The sequence below is a fragment of the Anarhichas minor genome, unplaced genomic scaffold (genome assembly GCF_050575085.1).
Source record: "Anarhichas minor isolate MPS153535 unplaced genomic scaffold, ASM5057508v1 ptg000050l, whole genome shotgun sequence".
Lineage (NCBI taxonomy): Eukaryota > Metazoa > Chordata > Actinopteri > Perciformes > Anarhichadidae > Anarhichas > Anarhichas minor.
In genome coordinates this window covers 195,398-218,089 of record NW_027466496.1, presented here as the reverse complement: position 1 = coordinate 218,089, position 22,692 = coordinate 195,398, and the positions used below count along the sequence as shown (strand labels likewise).

The 22,692-nt window shown below is 39.7% G+C and overlaps 3 protein-coding genes across 4 annotated transcripts; all 3 read right to left on the bottom strand.

Moving 5' to 3' along the window:
- Positions 1-121: 121 nt before the first annotated feature.
- On the bottom strand, positions 122-4,170 carry LOC142971834 (cell adhesion molecule 4-like). The gene is made up of 7 exons (XM_076112528.1): positions 3,887-4,170; positions 3,149-3,529; positions 2,229-2,534; positions 1,858-2,115; positions 1,598-1,679; positions 707-746; positions 122-367 (listed from the first exon to the last, which is right to left on the bottom strand). The coding sequence occupies exons 1-7, from the start codon at positions 3,957-3,959 to the stop codon at positions 122-124; spliced, it is 1,386 nt and encodes a 461-aa protein (XP_075968643.1). The 5' UTR covers positions 3,960-4,170.
- A 2,532-nt stretch (positions 4,171-6,702) lies between these two features.
- LOC142971891 (vascular cell adhesion protein 1-like) lies at positions 6,703-9,649 on the bottom strand. Its single transcript, XM_076112621.1, has 5 exons — positions 8,852-9,649; positions 8,498-8,770; positions 8,340-8,421; positions 7,529-7,565; positions 6,703-7,098 (listed from the first exon to the last, which is right to left on the bottom strand). The coding sequence occupies exons 1-5, from the start codon at positions 9,015-9,017 to the stop codon at positions 7,045-7,047; spliced, it is 612 nt and encodes a 203-aa protein (XP_075968736.1). The 5' UTR covers positions 9,018-9,649; the 3' UTR covers positions 6,703-7,044.
- Positions 9,650-17,149: 7,500 nt separating this feature from the next.
- Positions 17,150-22,167, bottom strand: LOC142971877 (phospholipase D1-like). Of its 2 annotated transcripts, XR_012959423.1 has the most exons (5): positions 22,118-22,167; positions 21,813-21,948; positions 20,864-20,992; positions 19,981-20,255; positions 17,150-19,060 (listed from the first exon to the last, which is right to left on the bottom strand). XR_012959423.1 is itself a non-coding variant. In XM_076112605.1 (4 exons), the coding sequence occupies exons 1-4, from the start codon at positions 22,161-22,163 to the stop codon at positions 20,042-20,044; spliced, it is 525 nt and encodes a 174-aa protein (XP_075968720.1). In that variant the 5' UTR covers positions 22,164-22,167; the 3' UTR covers positions 19,885-20,041. The 2 variants fall into 2 exon arrangements, 1 of the variants encoding a protein (XP_075968720.1); XM_076112605.1 differs by lacking the exon at positions 17,150-19,060 and having other exon boundaries at positions 19,885-20,255.
- Between the last annotated feature and the right edge of the window lie 525 nt (positions 22,168-22,692).

Genomic DNA, 22,692 nt, shown 5'->3' with positions numbered 1-22,692 from the left:
GATAAAAAATTTTCAAAATGTCCCACTTTAAATATATTGCAAAGAACTGAAGAAAAGATGTCCTTGTAAGAATAACAACAGAATATTTGTTGAATAAAATGTCATGTCCATGCACTCGTTTTCACTTCAACACTTGAGCGTAGAGATCCTCTGGGCTGTCAGCAGTCTGTGTGAAGCTCTTTACTGTCTTGGACACTTTGACCTGTGCATACAGTGTGTCTTGCTGCTGTCCACTGTCCTGCACCGAGGCCGAGGACGGTTCAGGTCTCCAGTTGGAGAAGTTAATCTCTCCGTAATGGATGTCTCCTGTTTCTGTTTCTGTTGCTCTGGCTGGCTCTTGAACAGCTGGCTCCTCCGCTGTTAGGCTCTGTGATAAATGGACCAAACAAGAAATGTTGTGAAGCACCTTCATCTATTTCCTTCACTTCACCTCATTTGTCTCTCACTCAGCTCCCACTGCTATAAAACAGTGACAATCATCCAAATAACCAGCTTTTAATGGACACAACAATAGAAACCCTTATTGCTATGGCAGTTGATGGTTAATGTGGGTTTCTAACAGGATGTTTCATCTTCCTGTTTGTCACCACATTTAGTCCCTAATGAGTAACCTGTTCAGTCCAGATCTCAAGAGTGCAGACAGTATGACTAGTTAGAAACATGCTCATAACACATAATTATCTAAAGTATTTAAGTTGTTTCCTACCTGTGTCTGTTGTGAAGTTGAACGTTTTGACTTGAACAACCTGAAAGACACACGAGAGCTCTCAGCTTCATTTTTCTGTGTAATAATAAAGTGCTTTAAGTGCAATTTAGAAACCGTCATTAAGAACAGAAACAGTCAACAATTAATAATACAGTACGAAAAGAGGAAATAGCTAAAAGCAAGTCATTTCACAGCATTGTTTGAGACCACCACATTATTCCTGCTTGTATAAGACACTTCTGATGCTTTAAAAGTGAATAAAAGAGTTTTGAGTCTGAGTATTGAAACTAAATGTGCTTGAAGTGTTCACTCATTCTGGACATCTAGCGGCCACTTCTTGTACTAACTGGTCTAAAGGTCTAAAGGTTTAGTTCAGACTGGTTTTACATTTGAAGACAGTGATCTCAGGTTTCTTACACTGATTTGTCAACATTAGGTTCAAAGATCTTTAATGACATCCAACATTTAATTAACTTAGACTCCCAATTAGGGAATCAAGTTGGGTGATATTGACAAACTCTCAAAAAAATAAATGTGTCATCTGCATGAAAATGAATCTCTGTGTTCTGTATGTGTATATTATGACCTTGAGGCAGCGTGTAGACACAACAGTATGGCCCAGGTATAGAACCCTGAGGAACGCCACAAATACACCTTCGACTTTAAATAATCAGTTGAAACAAAAAGATATGAAAATAAATCAGACTCAGAGATTTTGATCAGTTGAAGACATTCATTCAAAATAGAATAATACAGTACAAAATGTCAGAGGTGTAAAAAAAAAGAGCTAATACTAACAAATCACAGATTACAATGAGAAGAATATCTGTACAAAAATACAATCATTTTGAGTGGATACATCTGGATATGAACTTGATTTGAGGTACTTACCAAATGGCAACACCCGCACAGATGAGTACAATGATTCCTCCAACAACTGCGATCCATGGTGACAAACTTTCAAGCTGTTCTTCTACAGAAACAAAACATTATAAGTGACCAAGTCAAGTTAAGAAGAATGCTCAGCTTGACTTCATACAGTATTTTGCAAACGTATATTTAAAATGCTGCGTCACTAATGTTTACAGACGTGATGTTAGCCAACAATAACTGCTCCTAATTCACAGGATGTGATACAGTTCCGTGTTTACCTTTAATAGTCAGAAGGATCTCTGATGTTTGATTACCAAGCTCATTGGTGGCCACACAGTAATAAACTCCTTCATCAGTGACATTAAAGCTGTAAAAGTCTCCTTCAGATACATTGACGGGTCCATCTTTGCTGATCTTGAACCAGGTGAAGCTGCTGACGGGAGGATTGGCTCTGCTGGAGCAGGTCAGGTTCACCCAGCTACCCGCTGACACCAAACCTGGTGGACTGATGGACGCCGAGGTGTCCTTGGGAGCGTCTGAGGAGAATGTGACGGAGATGTGAGGAAAGAGAGCAGCATCAGAGCCTGAACGAGATCCTTAAGAGAGAAGAATCATCATGTGCTGACAGGATCCAACAACAAACACTTACATGAAACACTGAGAGTCGTTGTCTCCTCTGATGTCTTGACATCTTTTCCTTCATTCACAGGATATCTGGCAGAACAGGTGATGATGAATCCATCATGTTTGTCTGACAGAGTGATGATCTTCTGGATTTTAGTTGTGAAGGTTCGATCTGTGTTTTCCTCCATCATGATGTGAGGGTCTTGTTGGAGGTTCCAGGTGAGTTTAGGAGGAGAGTGTGGACAGGGAGTGAAAGCTGAGCAGCTTATAGAGACAGACTCCTTCTCCTTCAGATCACCTGAGATCTCAGTCCTGGGGCTTGGAGGAGAATCTGTGGTTTCAAATCAAATACAGATTGTACACTGAAGAACACAGCAACAAGACCAGGAGTCTACTGCCATGCTAGCAGTACTCTTCTACATTTGAGAGCAAAATATTGTACTTTTACTCCACTAACAGCTTTTGGATTGTTCCTTATTAAAAAAAGAAGAACGTGTTTGTTCGGGGCTTCTTGTCATTTTTCTGATGTTTCTGAGTTGTTAACAGAAATCACTTTTTTTCTCCTTTCCTCTCCCATTAATCACCTCACGACCCCTCAGATTTATCTTGTGACCCTCTGTAGGGGTAACATGAAATGTAAACTTACACTAATTAATGTAGATTTTGTACATCAATGATGGTAAATTGTCAAAAATAAAAGTCATGACGCTTTTTCAAGCGTTAGATGCAAAGGTCTGCATGAACAGGCAGCTTCATCATGGGACTATTAATAGTAGTGCACAAAACAAATTCCATTAATATCCATGAAGTGTAAACATTTCATTCTCTGGTTGGTCTCTGTAGCAGATATTTACATTCACATTGAAGGTTAGCTTCAACTGACATCACTTTTTATTCTAAACAATAACATCATAGACTGACTGATGAAAACCAAAACTCTCTTACCTCGAACTGTTATTTGAAGAGGATCACAAGAAGCTGTTGCCAGAAATGGTCGGTTCTCAATCCTGAAGTAGTACGTGTCTGTGTATGATGTGATTAAACTGGAAAATAAAGTGGTGCAGTTTTTCTGACTCAGGTCTCCAGTTAGATTCATTGGATAGATGTTATCCTTCCTGCTACTGTTGAAAATCACATTATTTGGCCTTTGGCCAAAGTAAGGGTCATTTTTAATCCACACTCCGAAGGTTGTTCTTGTGCTGAATCCCTCCTCTGGTTTACCACTGAAGTTACATGGGATTTGCAAACATGATCCAGTCAGTGCTTCCATCTCTTGAGGTGCAGTAATGAATAGAGCTGGATTCTTATCACAATCAGCCAAAGCACCTGTGAAACAGACTAATGATTAACAGTGGTGAGTAACATGTGTAAAAAACAACAACAAAAACATGAAGAGAAATATACTTCAGCTGTAATATTTTGCATTTTGGTCTTTTTTTCCCTGAACAGTTTTTGTATTGATTAATGTTTTTGGTTTTACAACAACTATCCCCCACGAGGCCGACCCCAGTGGTGACCAAACCCGTCTATATCTCCAAATAACTAAGTCAGTCTCGTCTCAGTAACAAAAGAGCTGACGCAGAGAACACAGATTGTAACATTCACATGAATTTAGGGTAAAATGATATGTGTCAAATAGTAAATGATTCAAGAGGAATACAAGTGACTGAACCAAAAGCTCACCTGAGAGAAAGAAGACACTCAGTAACATGTTGGCTGTCACCGTTCTCACAGACCGGACTGCCATGACACTCATCACCTGGATTCACAAACACAACAGTGGATTTTACAAAGCGTTCAACATGCTCTGTACAACCACAAGTTCCTGTGTGTTAAGAGACCACCGCTCACAAGACTGCAAATGTGTACGACGCAGAGTGTTAGATGAGAATAAAACCATGAGTGTTGTCTTACCAAAGAAGCCCACATCAACAAGAGAGTGACAAATAGATCCTTTGGTTGGTGGTTTTAAAGAGAAAATAATGATATTCATGAATTTCAACAGTCCAACAATCCAACTTCCCTTTTTTAGCTGTCGTAATTTAAAACCGAGACAACTTACTTTGAATTAAGAACACAGAGTGAGTGCAATTTTATTTTTTATCAGAGTTATTACAATTTCATCATTGAATAAATGATTTACCCCAATAGCTAAACATTCTGCTTCCTCTTCTCTCAAATATCTATTAAAATCTTTAAAAAGTACATTTGATAAACACCAGCAGACAAAAGGTCAGGATTATTCTGTTTTATATTTAAAAAGAAAAACATGAAAATGTCCCATCAAGGAGCCAGTTTCACACAGATTATTGCAGAAACTGTATCTGTTGTTGTTTTCCTTCATAAAGGAACATAGAGGGGAAAATACTGGAATCCTTGAGAAGCAGAGGAAAAGGACTCGCCAAGCAGTCAGAACAATATAAGGCACTCAATGGCATGAATCATACGGAAAAGGCTCAGATGAGCAGCTACTCTTTACAACTCATTGATATTTTATCCACCCGTGAGTCCTGACACACAGTTTTGTTCTCTGTGCCTTTAAATATGAAAACAGAAGTTCAACAAGTAAAACGCTAGTCAGTCCTCTGGATGCTTCTGCATTGATGCTACAAGTAATCAGACAATTTCTTTATGAATAATCAGAATTAAATATATCATAACTAGAATAAATAGAAATATTAAAAGATATAGAAAGACTGTTTTCTACCATTTGCCATTTGATCCTAAAATGATTGATTGTAGCAGACATCAACTTACATTGGAGTGAGTGTTTTTCCTCAGTGCAGCCGTGCTGTCTGACCAGGTCAATGCAGAAGTCACAGGTCTATGAACCAAGATGGACTGTGAAAGGAAGGAGGAGTTAATGGAAGGTGGGTCAAAACATCACTGCAGGTGTTCCTGCAAATGGCAAATAAAGCTATAATTCACACACTTGTGTGCACATTTGTACTACAACCACTGCTGTAATCTGAAAATACCTCAACGTCCATTAATTTACCAGCCAATGATTAAATGAAAGTATTCTAAATGAAGAAATGACACATTTAGAGTCACGACAATGCATATTATGAGATGGAACTGATTATTTAAATTGTTAAGAGCTTGCATGCGTAGAGAAACACTCTCTCTCTCCTTGATTATTACATGCAGAAGTAACTTTATTTATAGTGGATGCATTTATTGAATATTGTTCAAGTTGAAATTAGATTATTAGGATCTTTCTGTTATTGAAAAAGGTTTTTATTCTCTGGATTCTGACTTTGACTCTACATGGTGTTTTTGTACCATTGTCTCACTTCATTGGACAGTCTCCTGTGAACTTTTGTGTTTTTGTCATCTTAAAACATTTACATGCACCTGCACTTTTCATCTGAGTCGTGTGTTTTGGGTTCATGTCTTGCTGGTTTCCAGTGTAGCTTAATACATATGTACATATTCAGGTGATGATGAATCCATCATGTTCGTCTGACAATAATAATAACTCATAAGGTCCCCTTTCAGGATGAATACAAAAGAAATAGCAACATTGTGTGAGTCTGCTCTTTTGTACATGATAATTCCTGTACTTATTGTTCTTTTAATGCAATATCCTATAAAATCCTACATGTTCCCATCCTTAGTACACACAACATATACTTTGAAATGAAAATCTCATTTCTCAATGAATACATTTTATTGTAGAAAATGATTTATCACAAGTGAGAATCCTGCAGAATCCGACTAACCAACTTCCCCTGTGTACTTGAAAGTTCTCAGAATTTATTGAGGGCTTTGCACATGCCTTACCCTCCACCACTTCTCCTTATTAGTCTGGTTGATAAGCCACACAGCTGAAACAAAGGTTTCTCATCACATTCAGAGTGTCAACACCAACTAAACGTGTGGGAAACTTCACAAACAAGTATCTGCCTCGATGAATAGCATGTACATTGAATTTTAGTTGTGCTGCAGTGAATGTGATGTCCTCCTGAGGATCATTAATAATGCACTATTAACTGGACTCCTAATCACGTGGATTTATATATATATATATATAACAATAAGTCTTGATTTGTCATTTCAGTACATAGACTGTTTGCACTGTATGAACACCCCACATATTAAACCATATTCTCTGTAGGGGAACGTGGGCTTTCCACAGTATGAGACAACGAGTTAATTAGTCAGTTATAAATACAACTTATTCTCAGTTGTCGTGTTGAGCATCAGAAATATTTGAACCAAATGAAGTCAGATATTACGACATCATAAAGATACAAGCATTCATGTATATACTTCACGTAACTCAAATAACATAATGATAATAATGACATATTTGAACAGGTGAAAGTATGAACTTCATGTATTTTACACGCACAGAAACCGTAATGCTGACTTCTCCGACAGTTACATATCAATCATGAGTCTGTGTGTACATGCTAAATGATAACATAAGTGACAACACTTTCTGCTGATTGAAACGCATCATTTTTTATTTTATTTAACACACTTTACATGCATCCAATGGAAACACCAGCTTAGCAATACAAATGATGTACATGGTCCAGGCATGTGTTTTGTATCTTAAGAACAAATAATAAAATCTGGTGCCAGGAATCAGTTTAACATGAGATAAAATATGAAAGAGGATGTTTTTACTTTTGTGTTGTGATAATTTTAACAAAGACAACAGTGCAGAGAAAGCACATATAAACATGATTAACTATTCCTCTTTAAAGAACGGAAGACCCTTAAGTATTAAGAGAAGATCTACACACATTGTGTAAGTGGCACACTAAGACTAATGAATACAGAACATATAACACAGTTGTCGTTCCATATCATCTTCTTCCTCTTCTGGCTCATGATGGATGTAACTCAACCACGCTGTTAACATAGTCCGCTTCTACTGCTTGCTGCAGCAGAAAGAGTTTTAGTTACTGCCAAGATGAACACAGATGCAACATGTCTTTTGTGTTACAGATGTGTCAGTGTCACAGGGCCTCACATTAGAGAACAGCAGACTGAACAATCCACCAACTAAATTAGGCCCTCAAAGAACATGTTAAACCTCACACACACACACACACACACACGATAGTGTTCGCCATATCATCTTTATAAGGTGATAACATGTCAATGTTGTGTTTACAGCTTGTTGGACTGCCCCTTAATAAATGAATGCAGGTTTAAAGCTGTTTTGACTTTGTGTTGTTTCAAACGTTCTTTATGTAGATTTAATTTTTGTCGGTATTCATTTCTGATGTTCTGTTTTTACGTATGAGTGAATGGAACCACTTTATAAAGAAATAATAATGAAATAGCTCTCCTCATCTCATATCTTACCTCCTGTGGTTTGGTGGAGCGTCTTGATCTAAACCAGCTGGATGAAAAAGAAGAATGAATGAATTCGTTGGTAACACTTTATAAGTCTATAATGCTTCATAAACATACTTTGTAATGCATTTTCTTTCATCACGGCATCATTATGCATTTTATGATGACATATAAGGTCCAGTATCATAATCATTTATAATTGCTGGTCACTCGCTGACATTTGCAAGGATAGTAGTGCATTATAATTCCCATAGCTGTAATACATTATCATTGTTTTAGAAAGCATTGTACTCACTGTTATAATACATTATAATGTGGTTATACGTTACTCTGTGGTTATTGTTTTGATTTAAGTGAACATTGTGTGTTGTTATTTAGCAGAATTAATGACATATTTCTTCACTTTTCTTGAAGCAAACAGTGCCCACTTAGAGTAACTTATAATCACATTATAATGCATCATTAAAAGATTATGATGTATTACAACAATGGGAGTTATAATACACTATGATCCTTGTAAATGTCAGTGAGTGACTAGCAGGTATGAAGTGTTCTACTTGACCTTATACGTCGTTGTAAAATGCTTTATAATGTGTATGATTATTGTCATCATCATTATGAATATTGATGGTGTATTATGCATTAATGCATTACAAATGTATTCATAATGTATTATAGACATGGGCTTAGAGAGTAGAAAGTGTTTTTTGGGGTTATTTTGTAATGACAGTGATCTGTCTCATACATTCCAACCACATTTAAAATGAGACCAGCTGGTGTGTATCTGCAGACGATCGTATCGTAGAAAAGTTTATCTCACCACTCAAAGATGACCAATGTGCTGACGAGCATTACGATTCCCAGGATCTTCACTATGACTTGAGCACCAACCCGTTGATCGCCTGCAACACAACAGCATGGTCACCTTCTGAAATGTTATGACTCTAAAACATCTCAAATCATAATTCCTGCAGTTACCTTCAAATACCAACTGACGTCCAGTCGATAGCTGAATGTCCAGCTCATTTACGCATCCACAATAATACAATCTGCCTCCATCACTGCTGCTCACTTTAAAGCCATAAATCTGTTCATCAACTTTGATCAGTGTCAGTCTGCCATCATCGATCATGAACCACACAAAGGTGTTAATGGGAGGGTTTCCTCTGCAGGAGCAGGTCAGGTTCACCAAGCTGCCAACTGACACTGGATCAGTGGGACTGATGACCACTGAGGTGTCTCTGGGAGAATCTGGAAAATTTAGCATATAATCATGAGAAAAAATCTGTTGTTTTGCCATCTGCTTTCAATCTTTATAAAACAAACACTTACATGAAACACTGAGAGTCGTTGTCTCCTCTGATGTCTTGATATCTTTTCCTTCATTCACAGGATATCTGGCAGAACAGGTGATGATGAATCCATCATGTTTGTCTGACAGAGTGATGATCTTCTGGATTTTAGTTGTGAAGGTTCGATCTGTGTTTTCCTCTGTCATGATGTGAGGGTCTTGTTGGAGGTTCCAGGTGAGTTTAGGAGGAGAGTGTGGACAGGGAGTGAAAGCTGAGCAGCTTATAGAGACAGACTCCTTCTCCTTCAGATCACCTGAGATCTCAATCCTGGGGCTTGGAGGAGAATCTGTGGTTTCAAATCAAATACAGATTGTACACTGAAGAACACAGCAACAAGACCAGGAGTCTACTGCCATGCTAGCAGTACTCTTCTACATTTGAGAGCAAAATATTGTACTTTTACTCCACTAACAGCTTTTGGATTGTTCCTTAATAAAAAAAGAAGAACGTGTTTGTTCGGGGCTTCTTGTCATTTTTCTGATGTTTCTGAGTTGTTAACAGAAATCACTTTTTTTCTCCTTTCCTCTCCCATTAATCACCTCACGACCCCTCAGATTTATCTTGTGACCCTCTGTAGGGGTAACATGAAATGTAAACTTACACGAATTAATGTAGATTTTGTACATCAATGATGGTAAATTGTCAAAAATAAAAGTCATGAGACTTCCCCTTTTTCAAGCGTTAGATGCAAAGGTCTGCATGAACAGGCAGCTTCATCATGGGACTATTAATAGTAGAGCACAAAACAAATTCCATTAATATCCATGAAGTGTAAACATTTCATTCTCTGGTTGGTCTCTGTAGCAGATATTTACATTCACATTGAAGGTTAGCTTCAACTGACATCACTTTTTATTCTAAACAATAACATCATAGACTGAGTGATAAAAACCAAAACTCTCTTACCTCGAACTGTTATTTGAAGAGGATCACAAGAAGCTGTTCCCAGAAATGGCCGGTTCTCAATCCTGAAGTAGTACCTGTCTGTGTATGATGTGTTTAAACTGGAAAATAAAGTGGTGCAGTTTTTCTGACTCAGGTCTCCAGTTAGATTCATTGGATAGATGTTATCCTTCCTGCTACTGTTGAAAATCACATTATTTGGATTTCGGGGAAAATTTAAATAATTTTTAATCCACACTCCGAAGGTTGTTCTTGTGTTGAATCCCTCCTCTGGTTTACCACTGAAGTTACATGGGATTTGCAAACAAGATCCAGTCAGTGCTTCCATCTCTTGAGGTGCAGTAATGAATAGCTTTAGATTCGGAACACAATCAGCCAAAGCACCTGTGAAACAGACTAATGATTTAAGAACACAGAGTGAGTGCAGTTTTATTTTTTATCAGAGTTATTACAATTTCATCATTGAATAAATGACTTACCCCAATAGCTAAATATTCTGCTTCCTCTTCTCTCAAATATCTATTAAAATCTTTAAAAAGTACATTTGATAAACACCAGCAGACAAAAGGTCAGGATTATTCCGTTTTATATTTAAAAAGAAAAACATGAAAATGTCCCATCAAGGAGCCAGTTTCACACAGATTATTGCAGAAACTGTATCTGTTGTTGTTTTCCTTCATAAAGGTTTCGTGGTAAATAATTTACATCATTTTGACATCAGACGTCTGTCTCTCCCGCTGCACGTGAGGATCAGCTGTTGTGAGTAGGTTCCACCGTTGCCACGGCAACGGTTGCATAGCTGCGGCGGTTTGTTTAGGGTGGGCGGGACGTTCCGACGTTCCTTTCAAGTTTGATTCTTTGTGACGTCACGTTTCAAAGGTGCCTTTGATGAAACATTGCTATATAATGTTGAATGATAGATGAACTCTCACATTTTGAAGTAACAGTCAAACAGTCAACATGTCTTCCGATAAAGTCATCCAATTTAAAGGCCAGAGTGCAGAATTAACTGCAACTCAACTGACCCATCATCAGAGACTATTTGAACAACACGAGTCCCTCAAAAGAGAATTAAATAGCCTCCTTCCACTCCAGAAGGAGGTGAAACAATTGAATGAAGATCGAGAAAGTTTACAGCGAAAACACGCGGCTGAGTTGAAGGAACATGTGAGAATGTTCGCGAAGGAAAGATCGCTAAGGCAAGAAGAAGAAGTGCAGCGGTTTAAAACCACAGAGGAGAAGTATGAAGCATTGGAGAAAGCAAATTTGAAAGAGTTCAACTCTAGAATTCGGGAGAAAAATACAAAGATAAAATCTCTGGAGAAAGAATACAGACTCTTAAATGAGGAATTTACCTCATTTAAGAAGAAAGCTGAAGAACAAAGCCTCAATGAAGCTAACGACACTGCAGAATTGGAATCCTGTAAAAAGGAGTCCAAGAAAAAGAGTGGCTTCATTGGGGGAATGAGGCGTCGCTTTGACAGAATCACGACCTCAAACAATTATCAGCAAATGAAGATAGAGGAGCACATCAAGCGTGCTCAGTTAAAAGAACAGGAAATCATGGAGCTCCAAGAGCTCATTCCTGAATTGGAGAACAGGTTGCGAAAAGCAATCAGCAAGACTGAGGGCCAAGAGGCTGAGAGGAATCAGATCCAAATAAACTTGTTGGAGGCTCAGGATCAACTTGTTTCTACTAGGAAGCTGCAGGAGGAAGTCAGACTCTTGAAAGTCGAGGCAGATGAAAAGAACAAAGCGCTGGACAAGGCTGACCAGATCAACTGTTCTGTGAAAGAGCAGCTGGAAAAAGTGAAGCAGCAGCGGTGTGAAATAAACAACACATATAAGACCGTGAAAGAGTCCAAGGCCGACTTGACAAACAAATTGGACGCGATCGTGGAGAAAATCCTGAAGTTGGCAGCGTCCGAGTGGGACAAGCCAGACCTGAGGAATAAGTTAATGGCTGAAAAGGGAAACTCCAGAATGTACACGGAGATTAAAAAGGAGAGGGAAAAAGTGGTTACTAACGTAACGACGCGAAAGTTGGAGATTGGAGGCAAGAAATCTTTGCCTCCAATTTCTAAAAAAAGCCAGCCCCCCCCTCAGGTTAAAGAGCAGAAGAAGGATCTCACTCCTGTCCTAAGGACGGTAAAGTTGGAGATTCTAAAAAAAAGCCAGCCCCCCCCTCAGGTTAAAGAGCAGAAGAAGGATCTCACTCCTGTCCTAAGGACGGTAAAGTTGGAGATTCTAAAAAAAAGCCAGCCCCCCCCTCAGGTTAAAGAGCAGAAGAAGGATCTCACTCCTGACCTAAGGACTGTAAAGTTGGAGATTGGAGGCAAGACATCTTTGCCTCCAATGTCTAAAAAATGCCAGCCCCCCCCTCAGGTTGAAGAGCAGAAGAATGATCTCACTCCTGTCCTAAGGACGGTAAAGTTGGAGATTCTAAAAAAAAGCCAGCCCCCCCCTCAGGTTAAAGAGCAGAAGAAGGATCTCACTCCTGACCTAAGGACTGTAAAGTTGGAGATTGGAGGCAAGACATCTTTGCCTCCAATGTCTAAAAAATGCCAGCCCCCCCCTCAGGTTGAAGAGCAGAAGAATGATCTCACTCCTGTCCTAAGGACGGTAAAGTTGGAGATTCTAAAAAAAAGCCAGCCCCCCCCTCAGGTTAAAGAGCAGAAGAAGGATCTCACTCCTGTCCTAAGGACGGTAAAGTTGGAGATTCTAAAAAAAAGCCAGCCCCCCCCTCAGGTTAAAGAGCAGAAGAAGGATCTCACTCCTGACCTAAGGACTGTAAAGTTGGAGATTGGAGGCAAGACATCTTTGCCTCCAATGTCTAAAAAATGCCAGCCCCCCCCCTCAGGTTGAAGAGCAGAAGAATGATCTCACTCCTGTCCTAAGGACGGTAAAGTTGGAGATTCTAAAAAAAAGCCAGCCCCCCCCTCAGGTTAAAGAGCAGAAGAAGGATCTCACTCCTGACCTAAGGACTGTAAAGTTGGAGATTGGAGGCAAGACATCTTTGCCTCCAATGTCTAAAAAATGCCAGCCCCCCCCTCAGGTTGAAGAGCAGAAGAATGATCTCACTCCTGTCCTAAGGACGGTAAAGTTGGAGATTCTAAAAAAAAGCCAGCCCCCCCCTCAGGTTAAAGAGCAGAAGAAGGATCTCACTCCTGACCTAAGGACTGTAAAGTTGGAGATTGGAGGCAAGACATCTTTGCCTCCAATGTCTAAAAAATGCCAGCCCCCCCCCTCAGGTTGAAGAGCAGAAGAATGATCTCACTCCTGTCCTAAGGACGGTAAAGTTGGAGATTCTAAAAAAAAGCCAGCCCCCCCCTCAGGTTAAAGAGCAGAAGAAGGATCTCACTCCTGTCCTAAGGACGGTAAAGTTGGAGATTCTAAAAAAAAGCCAGCCCCCCCCCTCAGGTTAAAGAGCAGAAGAAGGATCTCACTCCTGACCTAAGGACTGTAAAGTTGGAGATTGGAGGCAAGACATCTTTGCCTCCAATGTCTAAAAAATGCCAGCCCCCCCCCTCAGGTTGAAGAGCAGAAGAATGATCTCACTCCTGTCCTAAGGACGGTAAAGTTGGAGATTCTAAAAAAAAGCCAGCCCCCCCCTCAGGTTAAAGAGCAGAAGAAGGATCTCACTCCTGACCTAAGGACTGTAAAGTTGGAGATTGGAGGCAAGACATCTTTGCCTCCAATGTCTAAAAAATGCCAGCCCCCCCCTCAGATCAGGCACAGTGCGTCCATGTCAAGAAACACTGGCATCACGCTCAGAAAGCCAGCGAGTATGTCTAAGGTGTATCTGACGATCACCCCCTCCCATCCATGCCCAAATTACAGTGGTGTGGAGTTAAAGTCACACCAACATCCTATCCTACCCCCATTGTCCTAGGTCAGGGGTCGGCAACCTTTTCTATAATTAACATAGAATAGTCTGTTCATTCTTGCTTATGAATTATATTCTCTCTGAACATGTTTCTCTTTTTGGAGAGTCATGTGAGATGACTTCTTCAATTAGCGCAATGTTCCTGCTCTTCTTTCTATTTCCTCGTCTCAGCCCGGTGTGTCACGTGTGTGTAAACCTCGCTGGAGTCAGGAAACTTGTCAGAATACTCATATTTGATTGCTGCATCACGTGATGTGATTTGCAATGCATTGGTTGGTGTGTTTCCTGCACCCCCGAACAAGTGCCGTAACGGCTGAATAAGATGCGCCGGTTAAAGTTTCAACTTGGTGCCCAATATGTATAATTCCGAATTATCTATCGGTTTTTCGTTCCTGGGTCCGGATCCGGTGTGCCAGTTGGGGACCTCAGGGAGCCGCAACTGAGACCTGGATCACACCAGAAAACACCACCACACCTGCAGCTCTGTCAGAAGTGTACTCTTTCTCTCACACTCCCAGAGCTGCGAGGCGAGGTGGTGGTACTGGCCTGCTAATCTCCCCAAAATGGAGATACTCTCTTGTCTCTGTTCCACAGTTCTTCCCGTCCTCTTTCGAATTTCATGCGGTTATTGTCACTCACCATTGCTGTTGTGTATCGCCCACCAGGCCCTCTTGGTGAGTTCCTGGAGGAGCTAGACACATTCGTCTCACACTTCCATGACGATGGCGCAGCACTCATCCTGCTCGGCGACTTTAACATCCAGACTGATAAATTAGAACCTCTTCTTTCCTTCCTCTCCTCCTTTGTCCTTTACCACTCTTCCTCTCCTCCTACCCATGTTAGGGACAGGAACCTCTTGAAACTGTGGGAGAGCCGCACGTCATCCAGCCGTGCCAAAAACTCAGCCGGTTCAAATTCTGATCAAAAGTATTTAATCTTACAGAAGCTAAAACAATTGCAAAGTGAATTACACTATTTACACCATCGATGGAAATATGATCCGCGGAAAAGAGTCCACACACGCTCCAACCAGGAAGCTTGATACCTGCAGGATGCAATGTGACGAACTGAACGAGCACTTCCGTTGAATCTTCTTTCATAGTCCGTAAAAGTCATAACATGTCTGTCTCAGTTACAATTAGCTTAAATCCAGCTGACTCCTCCTGGCTTCAGTCAGCTGATCGCCCTCGCGTGACCTTATTGGCTGTTGGTCAGTCGCTCCTTCTGCGTGTCCCTCCCTCTGTCAGGCCCCGGTAACGGAGTCGCTGCCCATCTTTCATCAGGCTGAAAACTCACCTCTTCAAGAAGTACTACCCTGAGACTTCCGCTTAGCACTTATTGTATTCGTATTAGTTTGTTATTATTATTACATTCGTTTGTTTCTGCACTGTACATTTGCTCTGGTTCATGCTCTTAGATGCTTGTTTGAAAAAGGAGATGTACTTATGACTTCTGGTGTCTTGAAAACCGATGTTGAATACACTTATTGTAAGTCGCTTTGGATAAAAGCGTCTGCTAAATGACTGTAATGTAATGTAATGTCTGCTCTCTGTCTGTCTGTCTCTCTCTCCATCTGTCTGTCTGTCTGTCTGTCTGTCTCTCTCTCCGTCTGTCTCTCTCTCCGTCTGTCTGTCCGTCCGTCTGTCTGTTACATGTGTACAGATTGTAAAGCCCTCTGAGGCAAATTTGTAATTTGTGATTTTGGGTTATAACAAAAATTAATTGAATTGAATGTGAAAACAATTATTGATTGAACAGTTTTATGTTTTATAATGCATTATATTACATTATAGAATTACAGAAGTCAGATATTTGCTAATAATGCAGGTACAAGGTGATCACAAGCAGCGCTCACACACGCTGCACTCAACACTCGGACTGTAAATATCATTCACTTTGTAGTGAATAGGGAGATTTTAGACACAGTCTGGACAGTTTGTCAAATGTGTTGAGTTGAAACTTATCTTACTTATAATGTACCAGTTCACTAATTCTACTTTATGCATAACTACATACTCACTGACATAAGGCTCATATGTCTCAGACATTATAAAATTTGTTATATAGAGTCACACAGGGGTTAATGCTGTGTAAACACTAATATAATTAATATATTTTTGCCACTTCACTAAAACAAAGAACAATAGAAGGTGAGTAGCATACATTTTAAAGATGTTTGCATTGCATCTCAGTATAATAAAATATACATGAATAATACACACAACATATTGTTTCCTCTTCCCTGCCCCAGGTTTAATGTGGAGCTAATATGAATCATTAACTAAAACATGTCCACTCTGAATGAGTCAAAGTCTCGTTTTCTATCTGTTTCTCTCACAAGGTTCCATGACGGCCTTTGAAGACTAAATACCTTTCCGCAATAGAACCCATAGAATCTTTCCTGTTGGCTTTCTCTCAAACAATCACAGCATTGATTTAATAATCTATAGAACGTTTCTCAACACTCTGCATTGTAACACTTTGATGTAAATTCACAGTGAAATTCTAACATTTACCTACTGTATTGTGCTAATACTTTATAATGCTGTAAAAGCAAGGCGTTCTGGGAGTCATAACAGTATACTGTTTCATATAAATGTAATATGAAAGTCATAGTATAGTATTTAATATAAAAGTCAGTGTAGTATTTCATGAAATATTTTAATATATTAGTGTGTTTATTGTCAACAAGTCTACAAAAATAGCACGGATGTATGTATACCTTATTAAAGTAATTATTTCTAATCCGACTGCTCGATTTATCGATGGAAAATAATCGAAAGTAATCGACAGCTGCAGCCATAATACAGGATGTTGTTGGGTTCAGTGGTTCGAGCTGCTGCCTCACAATAAGGACAATCAGGAGAAAATATCCAAATAAATAAAATACAAATATTTCAATACCGTTGATTCTTTTTCAGATTCCTTTCTACAACCCTTATTGTTTTGATAAATGTTTATTTTTATTTTTTACGATCTGTGTCATGAATAAAATAAGCCGAATGTTCAAAGGACTTTGTGTAGTATTTGGTGTCATCTAGTGGTGAGGTTGTAGATTGCAACCAACTGAATACCCCTCTGCTCCACTCCTCCCTTTACAAGAGTCCTTAACGTGAGCAGAATGAAAACCCGTGGCATCACTTCTTTAGGAGCAAAGAAAGCCAGACGGCGGCTGGTGATACCACAATTTCACCCTCTGTAGCTCTCGTTACCGCTGTTTCACAAGCGTGTGGAGAACTACGGTGGCCTTCAGGTAACGTAAAAACATGAAAGTCTCTCTCTAACCAGTGTTTGGTTTGTCCGTTCTGGGCTGCCGTAGTAACATGGCGGACTCCTGGAAGAAGACCTGCTCGCTATGTAGATATAAACAGCTCATTCTAAGTTAATAAAAACACAATGATTCTTAGTTTCAGGTGATTATACACTAATGAAAACATAGTTCTGAATATTTTATTACAATCCACCAAAATTCTACACACTGACCTTAAAAACATTGTAAAGAGGAATTCAGTTGGCTGTTAGACTCTGATATTTTTATCTAATACCTTTCATTATTTTCTGTAAATTGAATTTTAATGGATCAGTTCCTTTAATCAACATTCTTCAACAACTGCTTACAAACGAGTTTCTAAGTAAAATAACTCAGATCTAGTAAAATGTAGTTTTTCCAACATTAAAGTCTAGACGCCGTTGCAAAGTAAATGCTGGCGGGAATAACCTGGTGGTGAAATAGTGAATAATGTATTTATTTGACCTGAAAGTAGTTTTATTCAATTATACTGAGTCTAGAAATACTGCCAACAGATTGAGCAGTTGTTTCCATCGAATCACAGACAGCGGTGATGTGGTTCTTCAGTTTGTCATGAGGTTTATCACATTTATTATGATTTTTAGTTCTACCACCACTGACATAACCAATGTACTTGTGCTAAACTGTAAGAACACAGTATTTTATACCTGCTATTAGCAAAAGACTTGATGAACACAGCTGTCATGCTGTCAGCTACGGGTATCGTCTTTTTTTTGATCAAATTTATAGCACAAAACAGCGTCATGCAGATCACTCACAGACCAACGAGGAAGACACGGAGGGACATTGATGCTGCGTTCCAGAAACGTTGGAAAATCTGAGACTTTTTCTCAAAATTGTGACGACCTGACGTTGAGTTTAACAGCGTGAAGGCTGCAGACCATCGTTTCTAATTTTATTAATGAACTTAAACTTCAAGTATATCTTTAAGACTACAAAAACCTTAAAACTGCACTAATAAATATCTTAAAGCTGCAATAATAGATTATTTTGGCCACTTGGTGGCAGCAGAAACAAAGGTGCTGAAGGAACTTGCATCCGCTCTATCGTTGCCCAACAAACTAATGTTGCCTGTTTGTATAAGCTTGGCTGTTGCTAAAGAATTCCTGCTTGCTGACATTAATGAAACGCAGCATTGTAATAAACTTATCATGCATGAATCTGAGAGTTATGCAGTAAAAAAACAGAACGGCAACGCTTTATTCAAGTCTGTAATTACCTGGAAAGGCTGGTTATGTGTCCACGTTTTCTATAATGAATACCAAATAACTAACAATGTTACTTAGATTCTTTTAAATTTAAATTAAACTTTGTCTACAGGCAGAAAACTATTATATGGAGTGTAAAGTTTCCAATCAAATGAATGTTTATTTAGGTATGAATAAAGATTTCCCCGTTACTGTAATTAGCACCAAACTATAGCAGCTCTTTCCAGAAAATGGTATTAATTGGAAATTACAGACCTGCAAAGTAAAGTGCTACCAAAAGAACTACAAAGACCAGATCAGAGCACAAGAACAGGTCACTTAAGGCTAAACGTAGAACAGTATGAGGAATGTAATGAATGTACGTACTGTACTAACAGTCTTTCATCTTTGGCACTTGTGATTTCCTGTTTGACATAAATATTAAAAAGCTTCAGAGATATGAGAGAAAATGGCTGGAGACGTCCGACAGCTCTTCATCCTCTTCTCCTTTATTAAAGTCCCCTTCTTCTTCTTCTTTATATTATTTTGTGTCTTTTTCAAACCCTCAGAGCTGCGTTTGCCGGCCCTGAACGTTGCATAGTGTTGTTGCAGAACGAAGGAGACTGTAGAGGAAAAGCCTGGTGGTTTGCGCTCCATGTTTGTTGGTACATGTGTGTCGTTTACGTGTCATCGTAGTCTCCATGTTGTTCCAACGACACAGTGTCAGTGTGAAACTTATTCACGTGCATCCGGTGGCACCGCTGGTACAAAAGGCTTTGTTCACAACCACAGCTGACGCCATTTTTGGAGGTAATTTTGCAGCTAAAACCCATCTTCTCTAGGATCAGCAGCTGTGACCACACAGGTTACCTTAAAGGGCCAGCGCGTCGCATTAAAGGGGATCTATCGGCAGAAAGGGAATGTTATGTTTAAAATGATGTTCTCTTTAGTGTTTAATCACCTGAAATATCTTGATAATGATATATTTTAGGATATAGAAAGTTTTCTGAAAATAAATAAATTGTATTCAATTCACGAATAAGTTTACAAAACCATGTCTCATATATACGGAGTACTTTCTCATTAAATGAAGGGAGTATGTGCTCGTTCTTATCAATATAGACGGGGTTATTATGTATCAGGATGTGATTCAATTGACAGATGATGAATTATATTGAATTATTCCAGATTATCTAAAACAACTTTTTTCACGGTCAAATTGAAAGTTTAAATATTGATAATAAAGCGAAGAAAGCCTACACTACGGTAAGAACAGCAGGTCAGTTGAACCACAAAGACCGTCTGTCAACTGTGAAGGACGTTTCGAATCATTTAAACTATGTTTTTCTCGTCCACATGCATTTGTTTACAATCGGTTCGCTCACGTTTGTTTCCACTATTATTATTATCACAACCGAAAGAACCAATGATGGAGACACAACTGCAACGATCCATTACATCAGATGTTTGTGATCACTTTCATACTACAACAAAGATAAAAGTAAGTAGGTCAGACGTTTATAAATTATATCCAAACACCAGGTTTTTATCTCCAAAGAAACTCTCCGTTTAACTCTAACTTTTACTTTTTGTGGCTCATGTTGAGGAGTGTTGCAGCACAGACAGACTGCACCAAGGTCAAGGATTTTTACAGCACAAACAAACTGGTTAGAAAATATTATTCAATTATGTTTGCAGAGGGGAACCACTGTAGTGCAATGCTAACATGTCATCAGATACAGCTGTCAGTTTATTAAAAACACAAAAAGGCTGTTTTCAGCCACTATGACCTCCAAAATGGCACCAGAGTGGGTCTCATTAACCTGAAAGCCTTCCTGATGTTGTGCGTGAACACATGAATGCACTGGCGAGTCCCTCTCGGTCTCAGGTCCAGACCTCCATGGGCACCATGGCCTCCTTGCAGCCCATGGGGGGAAGCAGGTTCTGCTCGCACAGGAACTGAAGAGGGAACTGGACCAGGAAGCCGCGGATCTTCTTCAGCTCCTCGTGAGCCCGGGCCGGGTCCTCCTTGTCCAGGCCCGGCTTGGCGAGGTAGCCCTCCAGCTCCAGGATGCTACGGACGTCGCTGGACGGAAGACTTCGGAAGAGGAAAATGCTGAAACATTGCAGGATATTGCGAGCGGAGATATTTGGCAACGAGAAGAAGACGTGATGAGGAAATTTAACAGAAGTACAAAAAACTCTAATAAATAAATAAATTAGATTTACATTTAAAAAACTATTTTTCTCACAGTCTTGTCTGAATACATCAGTATTCAGCGTCTGTCTGAAACGCTCCGTTTTAGCGCCTGTCTCTTTAAATGAGCCCAGTCTGCTCTGATTGGCTTGTTAGAAAATGATGGCGATCCTCTGCAAATGTGGTTCTGAAGCTCATATGGGGATACTCTTATAGGGAGGTTTATTCTAATGTTTTCTGATCAAGGTAGCGCACAAAAAAACTGACTGGGTCGTCTTATTTCACAGTTTGTGGGTTGGTAAGAACTCCAGATAGCCAAATGTATGTGAGTTCATTCATTTTTCATGATATGTCCCCTTTGAAACCTCAAATTTAGAGACGGTTGCGTGACGGATTACTGAACGGGCATGTTGGGCACAGGCCCAGGGGCCCAACATGTCAGGGGCCCCCCTGGACAAAGAACAAAAAATACATGAAACAAATATTGTTATAGTGTAATAAGTTATTACGAGCGTATTTTCCAGCTTGGTACTCCTGCCCGTCCATCACCGCCGTAACCGTCTCCGAGTCCTCCACGATCACCGCCACCTCGCTGTCCCTCTTTCCCAGCATGCTCCGGTCGTTGATGTTGGCAGAACCTGCGGAACCACAAAATGAGTGCGATCCCAGAATCGGCCAGCAGGGGGCGCTGCAGCGCCTGAGCTCAGACTACATGCTGACGTTCATACTAGTAAAATACAGGAAATTAAATAGTCCAAAGAAATGTATATAAAAAAAATAATTAAAGATATCTGTTAATAAATGGGTCTTCACTTTCATATCAAGGGCATGGAAGTGAATGATGTCCTTTATATTTAATAGTTATGTTTATCTTTATGTCACTGTAGACAGGAGCTGGACAAAATAACAGAAACGATTACAGAATTCTATTATTAAATTGTTGTTTCAGACACAAAATGAAAGTTCCTTGTGGTAACTCTAATCTTTAATGATGTAGTTTTATTTACACTGAATTATATTTTAGTTTCTGTTATTTGTAGCTGCGCTCTACAGTTATCTGTGTGAAAGAAACATCTGTTACCCGACACATATTTCACACCATATCTCATTACGGTACAGTTCAGACATTTCTTCATTTAAAGGGTCAGAAGGGAAGTTTGGGAACCGCAGTTCTGCTTTAGGTTATGTGGAACCTTTAAAGGTTCAGTTCTAGTTCAAAAACACAAACATGTTTAGAAAACCAGCAGCAAAGTATCAAACAAATGACTTTTCTTTGTAACATTTTCAAGCTTTTTAAATATTTCCTCTTTGATATAAAAGGACGCCACCGTCTCTGTGCTGCTCCCGTTTCTTTCTCCTCTATTATACATGAGCCGTCTGGACTACAGGGGAATATTTCATTACATCTTGTCATCTTTTAATCATGCGATGGAGGAATCGAGAACGTGAGAAAATTACCGATGATGACGGTGTTGTCGTCGGCGATGAGCATCTTGCTGTGGACTTAGATGAGCTCGTGTGACCAGCTTCCCCTCCAGCTCGGCGTGAGTCCTCAGACCGGCGATGGAGATGTAGTTTATCCACTGGTCTCCCACTGGAAACCAGCAGCAAGCAGTCAGAGTCGTGTTTGACCAATTCATTTAGGACACGATGAACGACTTTTTAAAGATTCTTCTCAACAAATCTTGAGTTTTTTCATGTTGTCAGGCTAGCAACACACGAGAGACACTCATGTAAAGGGAATGTGAAATTAAAATACTCACTCTCTCTCTTGAGCTGGGACATGATGGAGTGTTCTCCTCTGTTCATGGTCCTGCAGGGAAAACAGAAGGTGGATGAGAAGCAGGTCCACATTCCTCAAGCCTCTGTGTGTGTGCGCGCGTCAGTGTTTGCATGGAGAGGGTTGAGTGTTTACTCAAGAATGCAGGCTAGATAATGAATGTCAGCCACAAAAGGAATGGCATGTACACACACGCACACACACACACACACACACACACACAGGGTTTACAGCACTGTGGTTACAGAGTTAAGGCGTGGCAATGATCTATCACTGGAATTTAACCATTACATTACAGATTACATTACAGTCATTTAGCAGACGCTTTTATCCAAAGCGACTTACAATAAGTGTATTCAACATCGGTTTTCGAGAGAACAACTAGTCACCAGAAGTAATAAGTACATGTCCCTACCTCAAACAAGCATCTAAGAGCATAAACCAGAGCCAACGTACAGTGCAGAAACAAAGGAATGCAATAAGTGCCACAAGCTAATATAAAAACAATAAGTGCAATAAGCTAGTATGAATACAGTAGATGCTAGGTAAGTGCTAAGC